We start from the raw sequence: 26,473 nt of genomic DNA, 5'->3' as shown, positions 1-26,473 counted from the left end.
TTAAATAATTAATTAATTATATTTTTTCATAGTGTGTCCATAGTTATTGTGTATGTATTAATTGTTGATAAATTGTTAGTCCATCCCTCTCTTATTTGCATTTTAAAAAAATATATTTTCTTACATTTATGTGGATTTTTTTCCCGAATGTTGTAACTCATGAGATTCTAATTATCACTTTTTAACCCTGATTTTTTCAGGAATAAAATTCATTTTAATAAGAAAAATATTAAAATTTTAATTTTTATTCCCTTTCTCTTTATTTTCTCTTCAATTAAACAAAGAAAATATCATTATTTACCAAAAGAAAGTCATAAATATTAAGCAACTCTTCCTGCTACATTTTTTGATATATACATTTTATTGATTTTTTAATAAACTCTTAATCCATGAGATTAGGAAAGTGTTATATTTAAATACACCCCTTGAACCCTTTATTGACGCCGGCACCTTCAAATTTGGATATATTTCAAACGCGAAGAATAGTAGATTTCGATAGATTATTATTATTATTATTATTATTATTATTTAATATTTATTCTTAGATGGCGATATAGGACCTACATGCACGTACAAGGCTCAAAAGGCCACAGTGGGTGGATAGTTAATGGAAGAGGCAATAAAATAGTATTAAAAGCGTTTTAATTAAATAAGCCTCGATTTATATTCTATAGTTTAACTATATATCGATTAAATAATTTTTTGGTAATAAACTAATAATCAAATTGCAGAGGACGAACGAGTAAACTGAATGCTTAACATACATGCATGTTCTCAAAGGTCAATGAGTTTTCCAGTGATTAAAAGGGGGCATGCATTTTTAAATGCATTCTATTTTATAACGTTTGTTTAAGCTGGGTGATAACTTTCAGGTACATCTCAATGTTTGTTTACTTTGTCATGTGTATGTAAACTTAAATTTTAGATCACGCATTAAAATATTTACATAAAAAAGTTTTTTTTTTTTTTTTGTTGTCTTACACTAGTTTATTAATAGAGTTATTTTAACAAATTACTTTTATTTTGAAAATTAAAAAGAAAATAATATATAAAGAAGTATTTTATTTAAATGTTTCGTTTTACTTGATTAATTATGGAGACATTTTTTTTTCTAAAGGCCAGTTAACATTGTTTATTTCTTTGGTAAACTACATTAGTCTTTACGTATATATGTAAAAAAGCTACATTAATCTTTGTATGGAAGATGGTTTGATTGCATTCTTAACTGTTTAAAGGGTAACGTATATAGCTTCAAATCATCAACAAAAAGAAAACACTATTATTATTATTATTGTTGTTGTTATTATTATTATAAGTTTCATAGTAGACAATTAAACCTTTAAATATCTGTTAGTAACCTTGTTGGTCCCACTTTAGCCAAGTAGCTACTTTTTTTGAATTTCAAACTTAAATCTTGTTTAAGTGTTGGATCCACTTCAACAAATATGAGTGTGATAGATTATTATAATTTTATCTCTCTCTCTCCCCCTTTCCTTTAAACAGGAAAGTTTTAATTTTCAAGTGAAATTACATTCTCTCTCGTATTCTTTTCTTAAACATTCATCTCCACTCTTATTGATAACCCTTTTTTCCCATCAAAATGAATCTTTTCATACTATAGCATATGATATTGATGTAAGAAAAAAAAGATGGCAACTTTAGTGGGATGCATAATGCATTCATCTTCCAAGAGTCATACACTTAACCCAATCACTCTTAAAAATATTTTTATTTTATATTTTTTCGTATGTTACGATTGAGAATTATAAAAGTATTATTTTTACTTTATATTTTTAGTAATTTATAAAAAAAATAATACAAATGATAAGACTTACATTTATATTTTTTTCCCAAGTTCTAATAATAACAAATTTAAGCGATATTTTTATGATTATTAATAAAAATAGATTAGCTAAAAACTAAAGCATATATCTCCTTCTGTTTGAACTTTTCTTTTCAGTTTTTTGGGACATTCATTCATTTCCTATTCGTTAATGTATTAACTTTACAGTGATATAGTCTATATACCTTTTCTTTTCTGAACAGTTCCCTACCCTTATTATCAAGTTATCTTATATCAATGATACACGGAATTGACGAGAGTGTGAGCGAATCTTGAAAATTAGAAAACCTTGAGGGTCCAATTTGCAATATCATGATATTAAAAAATACCCTGCACATTGATGACGCGTACAAAACCCCGTATTTGGACAAAGATTACCCCAAAATCTAGCGTATATAGCTGTCAGTATACAGTATAGGCGACCCCTGCAAGTAACAAGTATATGGTATATACTACGTAACATATTTCTTGTTTATCAGAAATTCTTGGAAAATAAAAGTACAAAAATATAGTTTTGATATTTTTTGGAGGCAAGCAAGCGAATAGAGTGGGCCCCACACAAGTAAAATTTTCTTCTTGTGTTTTCTTTCTCCTTCTCCTTCTCCTCCTTCTTCTCCTCCCAGTTCTTTCACTTATTTTTCTTCCATTCAAATCCATTGAGAGGATTCAACAATTCTTCCATTCTTCATATCTATCCTTTCTCTTGCTTACCCTCTTCTCTTTCCTCCAAAAATATTGCAACTTTGCCTATGTGGCTTGGCTTCTTTGACTCTAGTCTTCATACCAAATTCTTTGCTTATTTGTGAAAATATTTGAATTTTGTGGGCGGAGGGGGTTTAGGAGCTGAGATTGATTTGTGGGTCACATCCTTGTATTTGTTCTTGGGTTTGCTTTGACGGTAAGGTGTGCATTTCTGGCTAATTTTTATTTTTTATTTTAATTTTCAAATCATGGACTGTTATTTTAGGCCTTGGTGGGAGCTGAAAATGGCACTTTTCTTGATGAATTTTTGAAGGTTTTGTGTTGGAAACAGAAGATTTGATTGAGGGTTTATCTGATTTTTTTGGATCAGTCTCTAATAAATTTCTTTCTGCTTTGAGTTCTGATCCATTTATTCACTGTTTCAAAGATTTGTCTAGCTGTTTGTAGTGCTTGCCATTTTAAAGGTTCCAATTCAAAGATTTCTTTTTCTATTTCCTTTTTGTTGTTGTGTTGTTGGGACGAGAGAATGTGTATCTAAAATTAATATTTTCTTCCCTATGGTTTTGTCCAAGATAATATTGAAACCCATTTCAAATCTGCAATTGTAGTCCTTGGTTGAGTTTTATATTGTCTTGTATTTTTGTTTCTGTTTGGCTAATGAATCTGGGTCTTCTAAGTTGTTTGTACTGCGGTAATAATTATCTTGATCTTGTATAGGTTATTGGCTTTGGTTTGGAAATGAATATCACCAACATATCACCTTAATTGGTAATTCTTTTGTGCTCTGTTAGATTAACAATATTTTCCTTTTCATGAAACCGATCTTTCTTTCCCTCAAGCTTCATTTGAATCATCTTACTGCAAATTGTTCTGTATTTCTTGTGTTTTGCATCAATCCTCGCAGAAGGCAGTTTTTCCTGTGTTAGGTGCACTTCTTAATCTGATTTATCTTTTTTCTGTAGTCCATGAAAAGCAGCACTTCTTACTATACCAAGAGGCTTCCTCTTCCTTTATCTGTGCGAAATTGTTTTCTACAAAATAAAGTAATTAGCATAGGCAATAATTTATAATTTTTTATAATCGTTTTACACTCCATGAAACAGGATCTCAAAGACATTGTTTGATTCTCTGATTATAGAAGAATGAATATCTGTTTGACATTGAGTGCTATTGTGAATTTTGGCTGTTGTTCAGGTAGTTTATGCTTTTTTGTTTGTGTACACATTTTAATTTGAATATGTAGTGTTTGATAAATATTAATTTAGATAGAGGAGCAATTGAACTGAAATTGAATTTATGCGTCTATATATTTTTCTTGAGGATTTGGTTTATCATATTGACTTTTGGTGAATTTCTATGAATTAGTTCAATAAAGAGAAAGTTTCAAAACTCATTCAGTACTAATATACTTTTTGCACATGCCAGAATAGGGGATCAATATCTGGCCTCTATTTAATATAGTTTCTGGATCTGCGTTGGATCGGATGTGTAGTATGTGCCATCATTGTGGTGAGGGCTTGACAGGATCGAATATCGACAGCAAGAAACACGGAAATGAGAGTGGTTTGAAGTTGAATGGTAAAGTTTCCACTAGGCCTTGCAAATATTGTGGAGAGACGCTAGAACAAGAAAATGTGAAATGGCATAGTACTAGTCCACATGTGACACCAGATATCAGTCCAACTACATCACTGTCAAGTACTGATAGCTGTGTCTCTACTTGCAGTAAACTACTATCCCTCTGTCTTTATTTTTATAATGTTGATAATGTTAGTTTTATGTTACAAAATGGTCTTTATATAACCCAGTTTTTCTTTAATATATGATCTTTCAGGTGAGTTTTCAGTTGATGTGAACTCATTTGAAAGGTACTTAGCTGTGTCCACTCAGAGGTGTGAGTAAAATGTTTTACTTATTTATGCTCAAATACTTACTTTGTTTTTTCTATTAGGAATAGTCAAGAAGAAAGTGCAGTTGAAGGTGTTATGGAAGACCCTGATCATAAGTTGAATGATTCTCAAAAAGTGATGGAAAACAATTCCCAAGAAAGCAATAACTACACTGAGGGTTACACAGTTAGAGATGTGGAGATTGCACAAGGACATAACTTCCATGAAGTAAAAGCTGATGGTTCTGAAGACCCTGTTGCATCCTCTGTTGAAGAAATGGAGTATTCTCTTCCTGATGATTTGGATATCCAAACTTGGGAACCTCCTGAGCCAGAAAACCCACAGGATGATATGGATCATAGTGTGACTTGTAATGATGATGATGAAGACCAGGGCATAGGGATTGCAAACTGGGGGGAGCCAACATCTATGAGTAGTTCTAAGGATGAATTAAGTGTAAGCTATAGGTTCAAAGAGGAAAAACAAAGGGCAATGGAAGAAGTAATGAATGGGAAATTTAAGCCACTTGTTGCTCAGCTACTTAAATCTGTGGGAGTTTGCTCTTCAGATGAAGGTAATAAGAGTTGGGTGGACGTAGTTGCATCTTTATCATGGGAAGCTGCTTATTTTTTGAAGCCTGATGCTATTGGAGGTAATGCAATGAATCCTGATGGATATGTTAAGGTGAAGTGCATTGCTGCTGGCTCCCGCAGCCAAAGGTAAAAAAAAGTTTGTTAATCAAGAATTTGCTTTTGAGTATTTCTATTAATCATTTGTATGTACTCATTACTAACCGGCTGGCACATGGTGGCATTTTTTAGTGTAGACAATTCTTATTGCAAATGCATAATGATTTTGTGGTACTATGTTTATGCTTTTGAGAAATCATTTTGCATTATGTGATTATCAAGGTTTCCCACCCCCCTCTCAAGCTATTTAAGAACTTATATTTATTTTTCTATTGAACCACATATAGAGTTCAATTATTGTTGATCTTTTCTGTTTGACATTTCCTTTAAGTTTTATTTTGATACTCCTTTCCTACTTTTCTGAAGCTGACAGGAGTCTCTGCTGTCTCATAAACTTTTAAATGGAGGTTGAGCATATAAAAAATAGTTTGCAATTTTATGAGCCATAATGGAAAACTTAAAGAAAATGTTTTGTGTTGCAGTCAACTTATCAAAGGTTTGGTCTTCAAAAAACATGCTGCCCACAAGCATATGCCAACTAAGTACAAAAATCCAAGATTGTTACTGATTAGCGGTGTGCTCGGCCATTCTATTAATGGGCTGTCCTCATTTGACTCCATGGACCAGGTAACTTAATGAGATTGGATTCGGTCCTTATTAACATTATCATTTACTAACTGAATATTTCTTTTTCAACAGGAGAAAGATGATCTGAAATCTAAAATGGATCGTATAGAAATGTGCCATCCAAATGTTATATTGGCGGAAAAAACTGTTTCTCGTGATATACAAGAGTCAATTTTGGCAAAGGGAATGACACTTGTACTTGATATGAAGCTTCATCGTCTTGAAAGAGTTGCACGCTGTACTGGTTCACCAATTTTGTCATGTGATGATTTGAATGGTCAAAAACTAAGACATTGTGACTTCATTTATTTTGAGAAGTTTGTGGAGGAACATGATGGTGCTGGTGAAGGAGGAAAGCGGCCCATCAAAACTTTAATGTTCATTGAGGGCTGTCCCACACGTTTGGGCTGTACGGTATGCTTTACTCATAACTTGGAATCTCTGTTTTCTTATTCATTTTAACTCTTAATCTTCCAAAATACCGAGATGGATTTTTCTTCTTTGACATAGAAAAATTGTATCTGTTTTTATTGACATCTGCAAATTTGGATGTTTTACTTGGCATACATTTGATAGCACACATTCATAGATACTCAAACACAGTCTCATTACTTTGCTTTGATTATGAAGTATCAATGTAGATGTGCATACTGTACTGCACTTACAGGTGTATGTGACAATATATTAAAGGCTTAAATAAGCAACTAGTCCTTAAAAATATCATTGTTTCTGGTTTTAGTTCCTATATTTAAAAAAAGCATGTAATTTTAATCTCATCAGTCATTAAGGACTAAAACCACATAATTTTTTTGGATTTTTAGGGACTAAAAGCAAATAAAATATTTATAGGGATTAAATCAAAAGGCATGATATTTTCAGAGACTAGTAACGTATTTAAATCCATATTAAATAATGAATTAACACTTTTTTACACGTATTCTGATGCTGGTTTTCACTTTGAAATCCAATGTTTTAAATTATAAATATAATATGTTGAGAATATCTCCTATACAATTTACTGTACTTATTTATTGTTATTATCTTTTAATTATTTTTCTTAATAATTAGGAGATATTCTCAACATAATGCAAAATTGTTCATGTATCTTCACTTAACATTAACAACTTAAGTTTCTTAAGTAGGAGTATTCTAGTCATTTTTCTAGGTAATATAGGACATTTTAACACTCACTCATACCCAAAGTTGGACATTTAGAGCATGAAGTTGACATGATTTGACATTTGCAAGTGACCTAATATTATGACCAGTTAGATTTTAATATAAAACCGTTCATGTGCTTTCTCCTTACAACTTAAGGGTCTGTTTTTGATTACAGAAAATGTTTGTTATTTTCATTTTATTGAAAACTATAAAAAATATTTTTACTGTTTCTTATATAAATATTTAAAAATAAGAAACAAAATGAAAATAATGTCTCATTTTTGTATTTAAAAGTGAACATATAAATTGAAAATAGGAAGCTTTTTCTCAAACCAAATGAACCTTAAGCTTTTGTGCTAGTTGGTTTTTGACAGCCAATAAACTGCATATCGTATGATTGTTATATAGTATGCAGCATGTTTGTTAAACATTTAAAATTAATCTTGTTCTCATTTTTCAATAAATGTGTGCTTCAATATATCCGTATAATGCCTGAGGAGTATTCACTGTGACTTGGTTACTCATGATTTTTTTCACAATTTTTGCTCAATTATTATTGGCGCAGTATTTAATTAATCCTTTATTTCCAAACTGTTCCTACAAGATATTTATTCTCTACGTCATGCTTCTGTTGGTGTATGATGTCAAGTATTATTGGTTTTTGCTGCCGTTATTTGCCATGATATGAATATGGAGTTATAGTAAATGGTCTTTCTTCCAGAAAATGAATTTTCATCTAGAGTTTTGGATGTTAGTAACTTCTGCATTGCCTGCAATTGCAGATTTTACTGAAAGGATCGCACAGTGATGAACTGAAGAGGATCAAATGTGTTGTGCGGTGTGCAGTTATCATGGCGTATCACTTAATTCTTGAAACCTCCTTTCTTGTTGATCAGAAAGCAATGTTCTCTACCATTCCTTGTGCGAGTGTAACAGATATCTTGCCAACCAATAAAAAATCCTGTGAATCAGCATCCATTAATTCAAGCATTTCATCTCTTGAGTATTCTGCTGAAAATGGAATAGTTAGTACTGATATTCCCATATGCAATGGACTTCATGAAAAAAGCACCAAAGCTTTGAACTTAGAATCAGAGGAGCTTTCCCCATTTTCTCATGAACCGTATAATCCTGCTGTCTTTTCTGGGTTCTCAGCTATTTCATCTTCTTTGAAGAAAGTCATGGGGGACAGTTTTCCTTTTGCATCTTCTGCTCCGTATCAATCTTTATCAGCATATTTTGGTTTCAGTGGAAGAAAATCTGATGGTCAGGTTAATGAGTCAATTTCTATTTTAGGCTCTCCGATGACTGATGAAAAGACCTTGATTGAAGATAAAAACCATTTTAATGAAGTGAAGTTAGTTAATGGTGGACAATCCCTGTCTTTGCCTGTGTACTTAGATTCCAATGGGGATATAAGTAAAGATGGTGATAATGATAGAAAAGAAATCGAAAGTAAAGATGATATCAATGCAGTGTTGGATTCTCAGAGTATTTTGGTCTTGATGTCTAGCCGGAATGCCTTAAGAGGAACTGTATGCCAGCAAAGTCATTTTTCTCATATTATGTTCTACAAGAACTTTGATGTTCCACTCGGGAAGTTTCTGCAGGATAACTTACTCAATCAGGTTTTCTTTGCTTTTTCCCCTTCTCCTTTATTACTTTATTTAGTTTACTAATGACAAGCATAAGATATAGAGCTTAATATGATGAATGTATTATTAGAATTACCAAAGTATGTTGGAGTGAAGTTTTTAAATGCAATATCATTTTGTGTGTATTTTCTCTACAAAATGAGGTTGGACTAGATTTATTTCTAACTAATTGTTGTTGCTATATATTCAGACAAGACTTTGTGTTACCTGCCAAGAATTGCCGGATGCTCACTTTTATTATTATGCTCATCACAATAAACAGCTTACTATACAAGTTAAACAGCTTCCCCAGGAAAAATGTTTGCCTGGGGAGTCTGAAGGGAAAATTTGGATGTGGAGCCGTTGTGGAAAATGCAAATCTGGTTCTACTAAGAGAGTGCTGATATCTACCACTGCCCGTAGTCTGTCATTTGGAAAGTTTTTGGAGCTTAGCCTTAGTCACTATTCTTCTAGCAGAAAATTGAGTTGTGGCCATTCTCTTGATAGGGATTTTCTCTATTTCTTTGGGTAAAATGATCTACATATCCCTTTTTAATACTATAATCTGCTGCAACCTTATTTTACATTCATGTTGTTCTACATGTTCAATACTTGATTTAGAGAAATATTTTTTTATATTTAATATCATATGTATTGTTTATTAGCATGTCTACCTTCACTTCTAAATTCTATTGATTGTAAATTAGGCTCTTGCCTAAGATTTAGCTGATTTCTTTTTGCACTGTTACAAATTTGAAGCACTACGAATAATGAAAGTACTTTTAAGATTTAGGCATGTGCTGTGCCTTGCTGATTATTTACTTATTTTGCTCTCTCTAGAGTCCATTTCTTGTGGCTTAATAACTTAAGGAGGGTTGGCAGTATGTTAACCTTACATGTCATTGAGTATTGATGTCAGGTTTTATTGTATCTTTCCCTATCATGCAGATTAGGTCATATGATTGCAATGTTCAGATATTCTTCTGTCACCACATATACCGTGTCTATGCCTCCTCGAAAGCTGGAGTTCAGTGGTTCAATAAGACAAGAATATCTTTCGAAAGAGATTGAGAATGTATGCTCCCTATGAGGCTACTACTTTCATATAGATATTTCTTTGATTTGTATTGGCTGAAATATAATATAAATTAGTTGGGCATAGTTTTGTTCTCAATTCTCACACATTTCCTCCATTAAAATTACCTTCTCTTTTCTATGTTTTAAGGTGTATATGAAAGGCATATCATTTTTCACAGAAGTTGCAAACTGTTTGAAGACAATACAATTTGATGACCTTGGAGGATCACTGAGAGATTTTCCTGAGGTCGACCAGATGTTGAAGCATGAGCGAGAAGAGTTTGAGGTTAGCTTTCTGTTTCTACATGATTTAGACATTTCTTGTGACATGGAATCAACTTAAATACTAATTCGAATGTGCTTCTAAAAGTTGTAAGCCCCAAATCTCTCTTTTCTAGCTATGTAATCATTAAATTTGGATTCATATTTGTTTAATATGATATGCCCTAAAAGTTGAAAGTGACAAAGTCTGTGATAGTGGTAGTACTATATTTTAAGTTTAAAATTTGACATTGCTTTTACTAAAGCTGTAATTGGATTTTTCATTGCCTATGCAAGACTTAATTTAGGCAGTGTTTGGTATACAGAATCTTTCATTCCCAGTTAAACCTCTTTCCTGGGAATATCATTTCAGGGAATAGGATTCCTGGGGAAATTTTATACAAGATGTTTGGTCTTCACACAATTTTTCTTAGAATAATATATTTACAATCAATTAACTTGGAAAAGTTTAGTAACTTTACAGTGAATTACCAAATGAATGTTTTATTCCCACCTATGAAGTGGGAAATTTTGTTCCTATCTATTCACAAGTTAACATTCAAAAGAATCTTTTATACATGGGAAACATTTATTCTCATGTCACTTTTTTAGGAATGTTAAAACTTAAAACATTCTCTGTACCAAATGCTACTTTAATATAACATACAATGCATAAAGAATTAATTTGTAGCTAGTGATCCATTAGTTTTGGATTTTCATTTCTTTTGATTTCAAGTTTTTCCTCTTACTGAAAGATTTGCATACTGTGATTTTGTATGGTGCCCTCTTCCCTTGACTTAGTATGTCATGATAACAGGCAAACATCAAGATTGCTGTGGCTGTTGATAAGAAAGGAGATCCAGACCAGGCTGCTTACAAATTTCTTAGTCTGAACCGATTGATGTGGGATCTTTTGATTGAATCCTGTGTGTGGGATCGACGATTATACTCATTACACTCACCTGATCGTTTAAGACTTGAATGTGATGTATCTGAGAAAGTCATGCACGAACCTAATTATCCAAAAGTGGAGTGTACTGCTAGTAAAGAAACTGGGTTTATGGAAGATGGGGGTGCTAATATAAAAAATATGTTAGACACGCCTGTAGAAGTAAATGAACTACCAATAAAGGAAATTCCTATTAGTGGACCTCTTCTAGAGTGCAATGAAGTGAATGGACAGGATGATCCATCTAACATGTCAGATGACCCACAGAATGTGAATATGGAAACTAATGATCATTTGAGATCAATGAGATCTTCTGACCAAAAGTTGAAATTGAGTTTGGATGTTTCCACTTGGTTCCCTCCAGCGAATGGTAATCTCCAGGAAAAGGATTTTGTTACACCTAATCATCTTGGAGTACATGTGAACTCTCCAGTTTCGGCAGATGTTCAAACTAGTCCTTTGCATGCTGATTTAAAGGTATTGAACAAGAGTGTTTCCCCACATTCACCAGTTTCCAACTTGCAGGATTCAAATGATTGGTATTGGAAGTCATTTGCTGACATTCGGCAGATAGGCATAAGGGAATTCCAGAAAAAAATCTTGCCAAAATTTGAATCTGTAAACAGCTCCATTACAGCATATCTACCCACGGCCAGTCAAATAATTACTGAGGAAGGTACAAGGTTGCACATCCCTCTCAAGACTGATAATCATATCGTGTCTGACTTTGAGAGTGAACCCTCAAGCATAATTGCTTGTGCTTTGGCCTTTCTGAAAGATGCATCTGAGGTGAAAGAAGTTGATGATGAGGATGATAGAAATGGGAGTGGAGTAGATTCAATCTCAACTGAAAGTTTGCTGCATGGGTTGACCCATGGTGCTACCTTAACTTCACACTCATTTTCAAGAAGTTTGTCAGATGCAGATTCTGTGCATTCTACAGGAAGCACTTCTTCAGAAGAGTCACGATCTTCTCGTGCTACAGAAAGCCATAGCATGGAGATTGCAATGGGTTATGCAAAATCACTTGGGAGGGAAAAATATTCAGTTATTTGTCATAATTTTAAGCAGTTCCGTGAACTTAGGAATTGGTGTTGCCCATCTGAGCTTGATTTTATTGCCTCTTTGAGCCGCTGTAGGAATTGGGATGCCAAAGGTGGAAAAAGCAAGTCTTTTTTTGCGAAAACACTTGATGACAGATTCATCATAAAGGAAATCAAGAAGACAGAACTTGATTCATTTTTGGGGTTTTCTTCTCTGTATTTCAAACACATGCGAGAGTCATTTGAGTCTGGAAGCCAAACATGTCTTGCAAAAGTGTTGGGGATATATCAGGTTGGTGTACATGTCATTTTCTTTTCCATTTGCCAACTTTATCACCTGTTTTATTTTCTTTTTTCATAGAATTTTAAGCTTTGGTTGTTTAGAATTTTAAGCATTTCTATCTCTCTATGCAGGTTACTAAAAGACACGTCAAAAATGGAAAAGAGGTTAAATATGACCTCATGGTTATGGAAAATCTTACCTACAATCGAAATATTACTCGCCAGTATGATCTCAAAGGTGCTCTTTATGCCCGATACAATTCTGCTGCTGATGGTGCTGGAGATGTTCTTTTGGATCAGAACTTTGTAAATGACATGAACTCTTCCCCATTATACGTCAGTCATAAAACAAAGCGTGTTCTTCAGCGGGCTGTTTGGAATGACACATCTTTTCTTAATGTAAGTCTGCTGCACTGCAAGCATTCTTCCTATGAGCCTAACTTTTAATTTATTGTTTTTTCCTCACCATTGGCCTTGAATTTTGGAACAAATTCTACGTGGGAGGATGAAAAAGAAGGAATATAAAGAAGGGACTAAAAATAAAATTGGCAATGTATTTGTAATTGATCTATTTTTCAAATCATGGGAGATTCTCAAAACATTTCCCTTCCATTCCTCCCATTTTCACCCTACCGATTACACCCTTAATCCATAACTGGTGTCCCAAATTATCTATAAGCAATTGTTGCCCTTGTGTTCATAGTTTTCTCAAATTTCCTCGTTTTGGACTTCATTTCCTTGCCATCTTATAATAAGTTCATTTAATTGTTTGCTCAATATGCAGTCAATCAATGTGATGGATTATTCCTTGCTTGTTGGAGTAGATTCTCAGAAGCGCCAGCTTGTCTGCGGGATCATTGATTATCTCAGGCAGTACACCTGGGACAAGCATCTTGAGACATGGATGAAGTCTTCCCTTGTTGTGCCCAAGAATGTGTTGCCAACTGTAATCTCTCCCAAAGAATACAAAAAGAGGTTCAGAAAGTTTTTGTCTACATACTTTTTGAGTGTTCCAGATCACTGGTGTTCTCAGAAATCCTCCAATCCTTGCAAACTTTGTTGCTCCGGGGAAGATGACCCTTCCCAACAAAAGCCCTAGCAAAAGAGTGCCAAATGGTTTCTCTGCTCAAATCTTTCACTTTAATTTCTCAAAAATTTTATACAAATTGAGAATTTAATGCATTTAGTTAGCACTGTATATAGACAGCCAATATTGTTTATAAACCTAGCCCTGCTATTCTGCGATTTTTAGCGAATTTCTAGGGATGCTGTCATTTATAGGACCATCCTGTCCACAGCATGAGATGAGTAAATTTTTGTAAAGCCTAAGGTAAAATGTAAAGGTTTATTTAATCAATGAAAAGTACAGTTGCTAGCTTGCCCATGTGCTCCTCCCGTCTTTATCTCTTCTTTCTTTGTGCTTTAAATTGCTAATTTATTTTTATCAGCTTGTCATTACTATTTCTTTAAACCAGTAGTGTTACGTTTGGTAAAATAGAATAAGTTAGAATTTGACAGGAATATGTGAGGGATTACATTCGAATGATATGGGATAAAGTGATGAAGAAAACTAATTTAGTTAAGATTAACAAGTTTGTCAACTGATATATAAAATTCTAGATCTTTTTTGCTTTTTCTTTTAAAAGTTGATTTAGATTGAAGCCTTCTCAACTGGGAGCAGCTGCAATCATAAAGTTGGTTGGAACTGGATATTCTAACAGGGTCTAGGAGAACTTCAGTTCAATATATATATTTTTTCTTATGATTTAATAAATCAATAAAGAGATTTATTAAGCAATGAAACACCTTTTTTAATTATATTATTTTGGTTGAAGTTAAATCACAACTAGTTATTGGGTTCATGGAATGATTGAATTCTTTGGTGGCATGTAACATGTTATTGTCAACTCTAACTTCGAAGAATCTAATTAGATCAATTGAACTACGCACTAAAGATAATAGATATAACTGTTCTAAAGTAAGAATGATTAATTAGTAGCTGAAATGTTTCAATTCTTTTTAAAGGTGGACTTATTTTAGAAGAATTTAAAATTTAAAATTAATAATGAAGGCTGAAGTAAAAACAGATAGATTAATATCTTTTAGATATTTTATCTACATGAACTTTAAAATGATATATCAAATTAAAAAAGAAAACTTATGTTCATAATTTATACTAGTAATCTTTACATTAAGTCTTTTGCTTAATTCTTAATTATTTTGTTGAGACGTTTCGTTTTAGTTTTAATTTTTTTTTTTAATTTGACATTAATTTTTTGGGTCAAATTTTAGCCATTTAAGCAAGTCATTTCTTGGTGTTTTTTATTTTTTTGGTCAGGCTTGAAATCGATAATAGAAATTACATTAGTTTAGGCTAATTAATTTTTTGACCAAAATTCTATAATTTAATTTATTAACTTGTTCAAAACATTAAACATATTTCAATCAAGTAATTTATTTTTAAGATATCATAAATCTTTAGCACGTTATTTCCTTGTGAAATTATTACGTTTGAAGTTTCAAATTATTTGGAGCTCCGTGGTAACTAAAATATATTAAATTAAAAATTAAAATTAATAATGCCTTTAAAAGTATTTTATTAATTTTTTTAAAAAAGATTTGAATAAAATGCCAAGCAAAGTGCTCTTCACAAAATTTATCTATTTTAGCACACAATTGTACAAATGGCATTATCTCAGTTCAAATGTCCCTCCAAACAAGTCTGTATGCTGTTATAAGCAGAGTCATGCACGAGCATAAACATTGCCGAAGTTGAAAGCAAATTCCGGCCGAAAGTTGCTATAGAAAAGGAAAAGCATATTCCTACAAGAATTTTCATTCCAAAGGAAGGCACATATAATAGCATGTTTCCTTTACTTACAATATTGAACATGTCCTTGTTACATGTGCACTTTAGGACAGTTCTAAATTTCCTATCTTCATATCTCCTGAGCTTCATTTTTTGGAATTCTGATAGCTGATTTTTAGAAATGAACAACTCAACCAGCCAAGACATGGTTATTCACTATGATCAGAATGAGGATGATTACTATGATCTTGATGATTATGACATGGATGAATCTTACTACTTCTATGTTATCAATGCAATACTGAGTGGCACTGCTAGGCTCAATGTTCTCTTACCTACAGTCACCACCCTTGCCTTCACCATTTTCGCACCTATATTAACAAATGATGGTGAATGCAATGCGCTGAATCGCTGGTTGATGGGCATCTTTCTAGCTATTTTGGCAGTGTCTTGTGTCTTCTTCACCTTCACTGACAGCTTCAGAACAGCTACTGGAAGATTGTATTATGGGGTGGCAACATTCAGAGGGATATGGACTTTCTATGGAGGCAGGAAGAAACCATGTGTGCCATCAGATTACAGGTTGACATGGGCTGATCTTTTCCATGCATCACTCTCCCTCCTCTCTTTTCTTGCTTTTGCAGGATTACACTATGATGTTGTAAAATGTTATTATCCAGTAATGCCCAGAAAGGTGACAAACACTGTTCCCCTTGTGGTTGGTTTTGTGGTGAGCATCATTTTTGTAGTGTGTCCATCAAAGAGAAGAGGGATTGGCTATCCTTTCTTGCTGCAGCCAAACCCCATGTACTCCAGACATTGAAACGGTTTTCCTAGATAGACCATGAGAAGTTAAGACACTTGACTTTCACCTCTTTAATCAGAGATTTGTTAGGAACATGTATCATTATTTAATCACTGACTAATCAACACATTCTCATCTATTGGAAATAGTCTATTACGGGGTTGAGGTTTATGGTTACATGAAAACTTTAAAGCCACGTTAATGTTATATTACTATTTACCGACCATTTATTTAAGTTCCAGCTGAGAAGAGGCTAGATAAAGTTTTCATTGTATTTTGATTGCAGTGCTCAAGTTTATTTGCATCTTTGTAACCAGCTTGTCTGTTTAGTTTCATAAATCATCGTACATTATCCCAAAAAACGTGGGGAAAAATAACTACGTACACAAACACGAAGTCCACCGATCATTTGATACATTACATCTAACACTTCAGTCGCAGTGAAAACTTTTTTAGAGCAAATTGGCAACTCCAATAGTAACAGTAACAATTGTAGACCAATATTTCACTGTCATGTAGTTTCAGACTCCAATACAAATACGGAAACACATCAATTGAGGTACAACGAACTCACGGTCAGTGGCAACACTTTTCCTATACAATTCACATAAATATCCACTATCCAATGATTTACCACCACCCCCAAAAAAAACGAAAAGAAAATCGCCATTTTGGTGCAAAATCGAACTGGATATGAACCCGTTCGTATCCCTGCTCCTTTGAAGGAGAAACAGGAAGAACTACTTAAATTCAAGTGCAATGACAACGCCGTGGAACTGAAACACCGGGTGGCTTTCTTTTCTCTCGAATTATGGCTTCTTTTATCATTGGTAATTTTTGGTGAACTTTCTTCCATATATGATTCACTGCACCATCTGAAGGTATTGGTCCAATACCACCTGAATGACCATTATCATATACAAAGATGGGCTGTACCTGAGCCATATTTTGGCGGAACCTGTCTCTCTTCACTTTTGAAAAGCTTTGGAGATGACTGACTAGCCAGCCAGGTTTCAGTGCATCATCCACGGCCACAAAAATGGAAAATTCTGAATAATCCACCATACCTTCAAATGGAAGCTCAATGTTGTCACTGACAATAACAGGTATACAAAGACTTTGAATGGCATCAAAAAGTCGGCATGAAGTGGGTGTATCCCCAGCTGGATGTAGGCAAAATTCTGATGTTCTCATCCCTTTTATTGATTGCTCTCGTCCTGTTGCATTAGGGAAGCCTTCCTCCATTATTACACCAGGCTCATTAATCAATAGGTCCCATAACTTCTCTCTAACGAGGCCACCCTGTAAATTGAATAATTTGTCAATGAGATAAGCGTGGAACAAATATTGCATTAGCTTTTTCACAACTACGAAGACCAGCATAATCATACATCTGCTGGATGAGTATTGAGTATACAAATAATTTATCAGCATCTATTTATAATAAATCACAAAGTGGAATTGATTTTCCAGTGCTTCGTTGAGCAGGAATGGATTAGCTTAAATCTCATTTGACCACAAGAGCAGGAAACTCACCTCCAAGGATGTCAAATATTTACCATCAACTTTATGCTATTAAGCTTTTCATAACATTTAAACCTGTCAGTCCACTCTTCAACATGAAGATGGGGATGAACTAAATTAAATTTGATTATAAAATTGGACATTTTTATTAAGTAAATTTTCAATCCTTAAAAATTTAAGGTTCTTAAAGCATTAGTAAACATCTGAGATGAATTCTCATAGGTTTTTAAATATTTGACAGTTCCCAAAGGGAAAATCATTCAATAAATACAGATTTTTCAGTGAATCAAAATGTCAATAAATAGTCATGAAAAAAATACAGTGCCAGAACTTACGAATGTCAAATTAACAATAAGTTGATTAATTATACAACAAGGCATGCATAACACATGGGGGTGTCTTTGCTGGACTTGAGATGAACACACACATGTATTTGAATAATACTGAAATAATTTGACTAATAGGCCAGGTTAAAGAACACATCAATTTCACAGGGTTTACCCCAACAAGGAATCTCCTTTACAGCCAAGCCATATTCTGTCTAAATTCATCTAAATTAACAGACCCCCTAAAACTAAATGCAGTAACTGCCCACACCATAAAGCATAACTGTCTATTGCATAACTGCCTTATACATGTATAATACATAACTGCCTATTAATTCTGTCTTCTATTTTCACTAACATCAACCTTCAATGACCTTGGGCTGTTTGGGCTCTTAAGTCTTATAATCAGAGAAAGAAAGGAGGAAGATCATTTTTCCTCCAAAAACAGTACCTCACATAGAATACATGCAGCCAATGCAATTGTTCTTTCTTTATTTTTTTTTCCTTCTTAAATTAGAGAGATACACTTGCATCTGCTTGAGATTACACCTAAATAAAGCATGTTATTTGAAAGATGATGATATTGCCACAGCCCATATAACTAAATTTAGCTGATAACAGACCTTTTTTTTAATGTGAAAAATCCACAAAGAACAATAACAACGAGACAAAAATAGCAACAGCTGCTCAACGAATCTGATCACCTAAAACTACTGAGTAGTCAAATTATCCAATCATAAGTCTTGTAAGATGCTAGAATACAGTTCAAAAAGTGTAACAAAAAAAGTAGCACAGCTTGTCCAAAAGAAACAACACTAACCCGGTGCCTATGTTTAGCTCCTTTAAAATAAAGAAGGTTGTGGCGCTCCTTGTTTTCTGACAAGTGCAACCTGGGAAGTAGATGTGTGTATGGCACAATCACATCTTTGAGTACAGAAACCTTGGTGTGTTGAATCATATCAGTTGAGCTACAGTTGGAAGATTTCGAGTCAATTCTGTACCAACCGCCAAAGTCCACAACAAGGAGAATAGCTGGGGCAATCTCATCTTTAACATGCCACATTGCGACTGGGTCTGCCAAAGAATGCTTCAGTTTTAACTTTTAATAACCTGACAATTCAAAGACTAAATCATAAGCTGGAAACAGCACACTACAGAATTTTCACCTTTTGCATTTCTATATATGCATTACATCATTCTGTTGTTGCCAACGCCATCACAGGCAACATAAACAAATTTTTAAGGCACGCAGCAAGACAGTCAAGCATCAAAAGCAAATACATATGCATTACCTCTACCTATATATGCAGATCAAACTCCCCATCTTAAAGGTGGTATTAAGCAGGCAAGTTAAAATGGAACGAAACATAACATGTTCTATTCTGTTTGGTTCATTTTCAAACTAGAGCATAGCAGGACATGAGATGAAGAGTAGGAACCACATAAAACAGAAAATAATGCTTCATTCTGTTTGGTTCGCACATCCATTGCAACCCAAATGCATTAACTCAACAAAACCTTTAATCCAGCAAAGACAAAGTGCAATCAACTCAACACCTTCAACATTCTTTCCTTAAACCCTTACTTCCTTTCTAATTCATACTCATCACATGCAAATACTAAGCAACAGGATTTAAATAAACAGAGAGCTCTCGTTACAATAGAATGATTAAACCACATTTCTCACACTCTACACTAAAAAATCCTAATTACAACCTTAACAATAACAATGAACATACCAGTGAGCACAAACACGTGATCTCGTCCACCAGAACGCTTCCAAGCTTGGGTTTTCATGAGAGAGTCCATGACCGCCCTCTGCCTCTGATAATCCTCGTTCCCAGCCTTCTTCCTGAAGACCCCTTTGGCCATACCCAGTTGCATTTCCGCACTGAGAGTGGCGAAGAATGGAACGAAGACCACGTCGGCATCACGCGCGTCAAAAACACGTTTTGCGAATGAGCCAATTCGCTGTTGGGGAGGGGTCATCAGGTCCCCCATGATCCAGTACTCCGCGCTGTACTGTTTGATCAATGGGTTCTCGGGAAACGGTGGAAATTCTAGGGTTTTGGCCCCCAATAGGGAAGATCGAATCTGGCGATCCGAGTCGCTGCCGAGTCGTGAATCGGAGTCGAAGGACCAGTATCGGTCGAGGAGGCCGTAGTTGAGGGATCTGGGAAGGTCGGCGACGTAGACATTGATGGTGGAAGATTGAAGAGAGAGAGAAGAAAAGTGTGAGATTGTGGTAGTTGTGGAAGTGGAAGTGGTGAAGAAGAAGAAAACAAGGGAGAGAATGGAGAAGAGGGTGAACAAGAGGAAGAGTTTAGGAACAGAAGAGGGGGCATTGCTGTTGTTCTTCACAATCAGAGGCATTGCTGTGTTTGTTTTCTGTTTTACTTGCTTGTCTCTGTTATGTAATTCAGTGTTCCAAACTTGGAACAGAAAATGGATTTGAAAGTGATGATGATAATTGAATTATCCCTTTTTAGATGCGACTTGGTGGAAGGAACTCCCTACATGATTGTTATTGTTTGATGATTGTGAAATATTAATTCTTTGTGATATCTTTTTAATAAATTCTTAAATTAATCTTTTAAAATATCAATATAATTTTGTATTTTGTTTATGCAATTTAATTAATAGCTTTTTAGTTTATACCTTTAGATATCTTAAACAAAAATAATTTTACTTAAATTGAATAAGATTATTATAAAAATCAAAATTTTCTTTTAAATATTGAACACAATTATATATTCAAGAATTAGAATTTAAAATTAATAAATAATTAGAATTTTATAGAAATAATTTATGTTTTTTTCTTATGATTTTAATAAATATTTATTGTAATTCATTAAAATAAATTATTTATAATTTATAATATAAACTATATATAAATATAACATTAAAGAAATATTTAACTAAATTTTGTGTATAATATTCTAAACCATTACCACTTCATCAAAAGTGTAACAGATAATTTTGGACGATGGTGATGCATCATGCAAGAATAGAATATGCTGTAAAGATGATGGAGTTTTCACTCTATTATATGACACAGAAAATATGCCACCCTCATTTGAGTAAAAAATAACGCAAGTATTAGTAATCAAAGAAAAGACTTGAACAAAACATTTTAGCACGAACTTGTACTTCAACATCAATGATTGTATCATCTGGCACTTCACACTTTGATATAACTAATCAAAACACAATGAATATTTATATATAATAAATTTATTTTAAAAATATAAAATTTAATATAAAGTGGAGTAGCTAGAAGCTAATGGAAACCCTTTTCAACATGCACCACTCGAATTATATGCATTGCCATGTCTTTACCAACTGGTCTTTTACGTAATTTGGCGATGCATTTACCAAAAATATTGTCTAAGATGATTTGAAAAAAATGATAACAATAGAAACCCCAGTTGGTAAAGATCTCCAAAGCTTCATTTTGAGAGACCATTCCTGACTTTAAAGGAAATAAAAAAGAAATAATTCATTTTATTATTGTTTGAGAAGGAACGAAACAAAGTTGGAAGTTTAGTTGCATATTTCTGTTTTTGTTCACAAAAGGTTGCGTGCCATTTTGATTTTGAGCTTAGCATTAAATCATCATCATTTGCCAAACAACTTTTATAAACAGGTGGAAGAAAATTGAAATTAAAAAAAAAAAAAAGAAAACAAGAGAGAGAGATAATTCCTATTATTTTGACACTTGCATAATTGTTATCTAGTTTTTACTGGACATAAATAACGATAAGAAACATGTCTGATACCATACATTTATATAAGAAATAACATCCAGGACCTTAAAATCCATAATTAATAAGTAAAGGCTTCAGTGGCATCACTTTTTTACAGCCTGGTAGGTAGATTTGAAACTCGACTAGCTTGTTGAAGGATACACACCAAAAGTACCTGCAAATTAAGTAAATTGAATAATAATTGCAAGGGTAAATAATCACAATATTCGTTTGGAACTTCAAATATTATGTCAGAAAAACCTTTAGCAGTTATTTAGCTTTTATAATGGCATTTTGATCTCTTTTCGCTGAACTCAATTAAGCAAGTTTGTCCAATATAATACTATTGCATCTGGTTATAGTTACTTCAAGTTCCATAATTGATCAAGAAACAAACAAAAGAGAGAGTGCAGGATGTAAACGTAATGGTTATAACAACCAGCTTTTGTAGACCACAAGAATGCTCAGAACAATCCCCTGAACTCAAATAATTGGATGAACGAACTAATTTGTAGGTAAGTTACCCTCTGAATGTGGAGTATGGTCGCAGAGGAACAGCTTTCTAGCAGAGGAATAATTACAATATATGGATTTATTGAACATGTGAATGGTAGAAATTTTATGTTTTTTTTTCTGAAGAAATTTTATATTTTTAATTATATAAGATAAATTACATATTATTTATAATATTTATACAAGTTTTTACATCTACATGAACTAATATAAGTGATTTAATTTTAGTGAGTTTTAGATCAATAATAAAAAGTAATATAAATTTAATAAGTGAAAATAAGATTTAAGTCCTTTAGAAAATAATAAAAGTCCTAATAAGATTAAAAATAGAAGTGTAGTCATGGTTTTTAATACATCATATTAGACAGTTTTTCATTCTCTTCTTATCGAATTAAAAAGAAAATATTGTAGTCTCATTGGAAGATAAAGAATTCTAATTATGGAATGTTATAGTACCTCAAAGATCATTTTGTATGAGTTTAAATATTCTTAGAACTATCTTTAATCTTTAATAACTTAGCATAATATAAATTTAGTTTAATACAGTTCTATTATAGAAATTATCCAGCAGTGAATCTCATTATAATGCGCATAGGTTTGTTTCAAAAGTTATATTGTTGATATGATAGTACAGTTCTATTATAGAAATTATCCAAGAGTGAATCTCGTTATACTACGCATAGGTTTGTTTCAAGAGTTACACTGTTGATATGATAGTGATAGATAATAATAAATAACTATGTATATAAAATATAATGATACTTAACCAGAATAGTATAGGTAATGCATAAGACTAGTAATGAAAAATATAAAACATATCAGATGGAAAGAGAAACTTATTTAGTATAACAACTCAAATGAAAATCACGATAGAAAGGTTATACTTACTACTAGGCTATGCATGCACTTGTTCAATCTCATCCGAAAAGAGTTAACATTGATGACAACCACGACAAAGTCGATCTTTTAAGCCATAAAGGAATTTGAAGTAAGCGTGTCTCCATTTCCTATTTAAGAAAATGCAACAGCAGAATCCCAAAAAGCCCACGGCAAATCCACATTCTATACCAATGTATAACCATGACAAAAATTCAGATTCATCCTCATCTTCATTCGTTGGCTTTGTGTCTTTTGATTGACCATCCTGCGAGCAGATTTTTTTGAGTGGTAGTCCACAAAGATCACGATTTCCTATGTAGCTGAGTTCAGCAAACCCCTGAAGTTGTGTGCCTGATGGTATTTTGCCCGTGAGATTGTTGAATGACAGGTTTAAGACACCGAGAAAGGACAGATAGGACATGCTCTGAGGAATTTCACCCCAAAGTTGGTTTGTTGATAAATCAAGGGACTCCAAGTTTTTCATGTTGCCAATCTCTTCTGGTATTCTTCCCTCTAATTTATTGAAAGACAAGTTCAAGGAATGCAATCCAATGAGGCTAAACAGTTGTGGAGGTATTGTTCCAGATATATCATTGCCGGAAAGATCAACTAAGGTCATAAAGTGCAGGGTTTGTTTGTATTCTGATACTTGACCCTTGGTAAAAAGCTCAAGACTCTCTACCGAGTAGTAATAAACATCACCGAGATCAAAGTAAAAAGTAAGCGTACTAATAGAAGCATTGTTGAAAACTAAAGATGTGATATTATTTAGGCAATTGGGTATATGTCCTGAGATTCTATTATCTCCAATATCCAAAATAATGATGGAAGACATTTGGCATATTCGTGGTGGAATGTTACCACTGAATTGATTGGACCTTAGTTGGAGAGCCTTTGCACTCTTTGCTATCCAATTAGGAATATATCCTGAAAGATTATTTTCACGAACATTAAAGACCCGAAGAGGGCAATTCCGCAACATGGGAGTTATCTCACCATATAGCTCATTCTCATGCAGATGTAAGGCTATAAGATTAGATAACAAGCCCATTGATGGGGGTATCTCACCTGTTAAAATATTGCTTCCCAAGTTAATATGAACTAATGACTTCCAGTTCTTCCAACAATTTGTAAGCCCTCCAGATAGATGATTGTGAGAGATATCCAAATATAACAAATTGCTTTTCCCATTCAGCATCTTATGATCACACAAAAGGGGAGATATGGTTCCTGACAATAGGTTTTTTGATAAATCAATAAAGGCCACATTTGATGATAGTCGAGGCAAACCACCTTTCAAATTATTGTTTGACAGAACTATGAGTGTAGCGTTCAACACCACATTTGATATGTCCCCATCTATTGAGTTATCATTTAAAGCTAGCTGGACGTTCATCATTGATGCAAAATTCCAAAACTCATCATGAGCCTCAAATGATGAGTTAAAAATAGTTAGAAAATCAAGCGATCTTTGTGTGTATAGCCATGCAGGAGGTTTTGAACCACCAAATGCTAAGCATATGTAGTCAAGTTGAAAAGGAGGAACCCAATTGGGATCAAAATCAAAGATTAGCGGTGGTGATAGGCATATATTCAAATACTCCAACTTTGATAATTTTGCAAAATTTCTCTGGGACACAACCCCGGTCAAATTATTGCTGCCGACATACAAGGCTATTAAGGATGACAGATTTCCCAAATTTGTGGGAATAGATCCAGAAAACTTGTTTGCTGTAAGATAAAGCCCTTGTAAAAGTTCAAGTTGTCCTAGCCAATCTGGAATTGGTCCATTGAAGTTATTGAATGCCAAATTCAAGTATTTCAGATATCGAAGATTTGGCAATGCCTTCGGTAGTTGGCCTTTTAAAGAATTATCATAAAATTTAATATAAGCGATGCCACTAGAAAGATTGAATAACCATTTAGGTAACTCTGAGTCAAATTCATTATAGGAAAGATAAAGACCTTGAAGTGAAGTAAAATTAGCATATTCAAGAGACGGACTCAAGTCTTTAAGTTGACAATGACTCAGGTACAACTCTGTAAGTGATGGAAGCATAGTCACTAATTGAAGCCAATTAGTTTCCTTATGCAGATCAATGCTATCAAGGATGAGATATTCCAAGGAAGAAAGGTGGGATAGCCATCGAAGATTATCAATGGCGAGATTCTCATTAACTGATAAGTCAAGATAACGAAGTGCTGAAGAGTTCACAGATTGACGAAGAGAGGTAGCAAGAGATCGGTTATGATCATATTGACTATTCACATAGTCAAATTGGATAGCCAAGAAATCATTATTGCTCAAATCCAAGTAATTTAGAAGCTCTAAGTCCACAAAAGATAGATGAATAGAGCCTGTAAGGCAGTGTGATTTATCGACTTTGTCAACATAAGATGGATGAAGAGATGTAGAACATGGGAGACTGAGCTCAGTGACTCTACCTGTGATGTTGTCACAAGTCACTCCCCTCCATTCACAACAATCTTTTGTAGTGGACCATGATGAGAGCAGACTTGATGGATCAGTGGCTCCTTGCTTGAAGTTTAAGAGAGCATGCTTGTCTTTCTGGTTACAACGGATCATGAAGCTCCCCGAACCTGTGTTGAACATAAACAGTATTACACATAGGAACCATGCAAATATGATTGCATACTGAGGAGGAGATGTATTCATGATGATTATGCGCCAAAAACAAATGCGCATAAGCTGAAGGGAAACTCTATTTAATTTATGTGAAGTTAAGAGTCTCAGTATATATCCTTTGTCTATGGTAAATAGAGTCACAATAAGAAAATACTATAAGCATTGAAATTGATTGACTAAATTTTCTTGCTTTGCAATAATCAGGTTTCATGAAAAAAATGTACCCCCTCCTTCACGAAAACGACTTACACATTATTATATTCATTTATATATTTTTTCCCTCTCTTACTGCGGCGATCAGGATACTATTTATATAAAATTTCTCCTTTCAGGGCCACATGAAGACTTTTTTCTTAGAAAAATTGCATAAGTTCACTTTGATCAAAGAGGTTTATCTTAAAAAATATAAGCATTTGTACAGGTGTTATATTTTGATATATACTTTAAACAATATCAACGTTCCATCGGTGAAAGACTTGAAAATTTTGGCAGTATATCAATGTCAAAGGACAAGACACGTAAGGTAGACTAATCTTGGTGCAGAAAATCAGTCATAGCATTTTCTCATTTATTGACGAAGTCAACGTTTAGCAAATAAGTGATGAAAAATATTTAGTAATAGTAAGATATATGAACATATTTTTAAGTTATTGGCTTATTGGTACGTCGATATTTTTCAGAAAAACCAGATGCATGATAAGTATAATTAAATGTTAAAATGAGAACCTTTTAATAATATTTTCTTATACATACAAATCCTAAAATAAAGCACAAATTACATACTTAATAAATTTGAACACTTTTTTACTCCAATCAATACGTGATAAAACAACTTAATTTTTACAATTTAAAAAACTAAAAAAACTAAATTAACTTAAAAAAAGGTTAAGAACATCAAGATCGTACATATATATGCTAAATTAAAAAAAAAAAAAATCATCTCTATTAAGATAAATCTCCCCATCATTTTGGATACCTTCATTGACCTAGTAGTTTGGACAAAATCTGTAAATTATAAGGTAAGAATACTGATATTTATATGAATTTTATCTTTACAAATCTCTTCG

The 26,473-nt window shown here is 33.4% G+C and overlaps 4 protein-coding genes across 9 annotated transcripts; 2 read left to right on the top strand and 2 right to left on the bottom strand.

Annotated features, from left to right (window-relative positions):
* Positions 1–982: 982 nt before the first annotated feature.
* LOC113871325 (putative 1-phosphatidylinositol-3-phosphate 5-kinase FAB1D) lies at positions 983–13,539 on the top strand. 6 transcript variants are annotated; one of them, XM_027508376.1, is made up of 14 exons: positions 2,470–2,741; positions 2,859–3,009; positions 3,971–4,270; positions 4,380–4,413; positions 4,503–5,153; positions 5,606–5,750; positions 5,823–6,164; positions 7,694–8,539; positions 8,757–9,073; positions 9,494–9,620; positions 9,771–9,908; positions 10,701–12,167; positions 12,290–12,556; positions 12,942–13,539. In XM_027508376.1, the coding sequence occupies exons 3-14, from the start codon at positions 4,030–4,032 to the stop codon at positions 13,254–13,256; spliced, it is 4,890 nt and encodes a 1,629-aa protein (XP_027364177.1). In that variant the 5' UTR covers positions 2,470–2,741; positions 2,859–3,009; positions 3,971–4,029; the 3' UTR covers positions 13,257–13,539. The 6 variants fall into 6 exon arrangements, with proteins under 6 accessions (XP_027364176.1, XP_027364177.1, XP_027364173.1 ...); XM_027508372.1 differs by having other exon boundaries at positions 4,497–5,153; XM_027508373.1 differs by lacking the exon at positions 2,859–3,009 and having other exon boundaries at positions 4,497–5,153.
* Positions 13,540–15,171: 1,632 nt separating this feature from the next.
* On the top strand, positions 15,172–15,789 carry LOC113871780 (protein DMP2-like). Its single transcript, XM_027508886.1, has one exon. The coding sequence runs from the start codon at positions 15,172–15,174 to the stop codon at positions 15,787–15,789; it is 618 nt and encodes a 205-aa protein (XP_027364687.1).
* Positions 15,790–16,490: 701 nt separating this feature from the next.
* LOC113871327 (probable arabinosyltransferase ARAD2) lies at positions 16,491–19,997 on the bottom strand. The gene is made up of 3 exons (XM_027508378.1): positions 19,361–19,997; positions 18,442–18,695; positions 16,491–17,073 (listed from the first exon to the last, which is right to left on the bottom strand). Exons 1-3 carry the CDS (start codon positions 19,992–19,994, stop codon positions 16,522–16,524), a joined length of 1,440 nt encoding a protein of 479 aa, XP_027364179.1. The 5' UTR covers positions 19,995–19,997; the 3' UTR covers positions 16,491–16,521.
* Positions 19,998–22,811: 2,814 nt separating this feature from the next.
* LOC113871779 (receptor-like protein EIX2) lies at positions 22,812–25,436 on the bottom strand. Its single transcript, XM_027508885.1, has one exon. The coding sequence runs from the start codon at positions 25,434–25,436 to the stop codon at positions 22,812–22,814; it is 2,625 nt and encodes an 874-aa protein (XP_027364686.1).
* Positions 25,437–26,473: the final 1,037 nt, after the last annotated feature.

Source organism: Abrus precatorius, unplaced genomic scaffold (assembly GCF_003935025.1).
Source record: "Abrus precatorius isolate BTA unplaced genomic scaffold, Abrus_2018 Scaffold7, whole genome shotgun sequence".
Classification (NCBI taxonomy): domain Eukaryota; kingdom Viridiplantae; phylum Streptophyta; class Magnoliopsida; order Fabales; family Fabaceae; genus Abrus; species Abrus precatorius.
Note: the sequence above shows the minus strand (reverse complement) of the source record. Positions and strands in the feature narration are given on the sequence as shown.

Bases quoted from the DNA above. Each gene is read 5' to 3' on its own strand.
- LOC113871325 (XM_027508375.1), top strand. From the start codon at position 4,030: ATGTGTAGTATGTGCCATCATTGTGGTGAGGGCTTGACAGGATCGAAT. The intron at 5,154-5,605 runs GTAAAAAAAAGT...TTTGTGTTGCAG, and splicing joins GCTGGCTCCCGCAGCCAAAG to TCAACTTATCAAAGGTTTGG. The intron at 8,540-8,756 runs GTTTTCTTTGCT...CTATATATTCAG, and splicing joins AGGATAACTTACTCAATCAG to ACAAGACTTTGTGTTACCTG.
- LOC113871780 (XM_027508886.1), top strand. From the start codon at position 15,172: ATGGTTATTCACTATGATCAGAATGAGGATGATTACTATGATCTTGAT.
- LOC113871327 (XM_027508378.1), bottom strand. From the start codon at position 19,994: ATGCCTCTGATTGTGAAGAACAACAGCAATGCCCCCTCTTCTGTTCCT. The intron at 18,696-19,360 runs GTATGTTCATTG...ATTCTTTGGCAG, and splicing joins TCACGTGTTTGTGCTCACTG to ACCCAGTCGCAATGTGGCAT. The intron at 17,074-18,441 runs GTTAGTGTTGTT...TTCAATTTACAG, and splicing joins GAGCTAAACATAGGCACCGG to GGTGGCCTCGTTAGAGAGAA.
- LOC113871779 (XM_027508885.1), bottom strand. From the start codon at position 25,436: ATGAATACATCTCCTCCTCAGTATGCAATCATATTTGCATGGTTCCTA.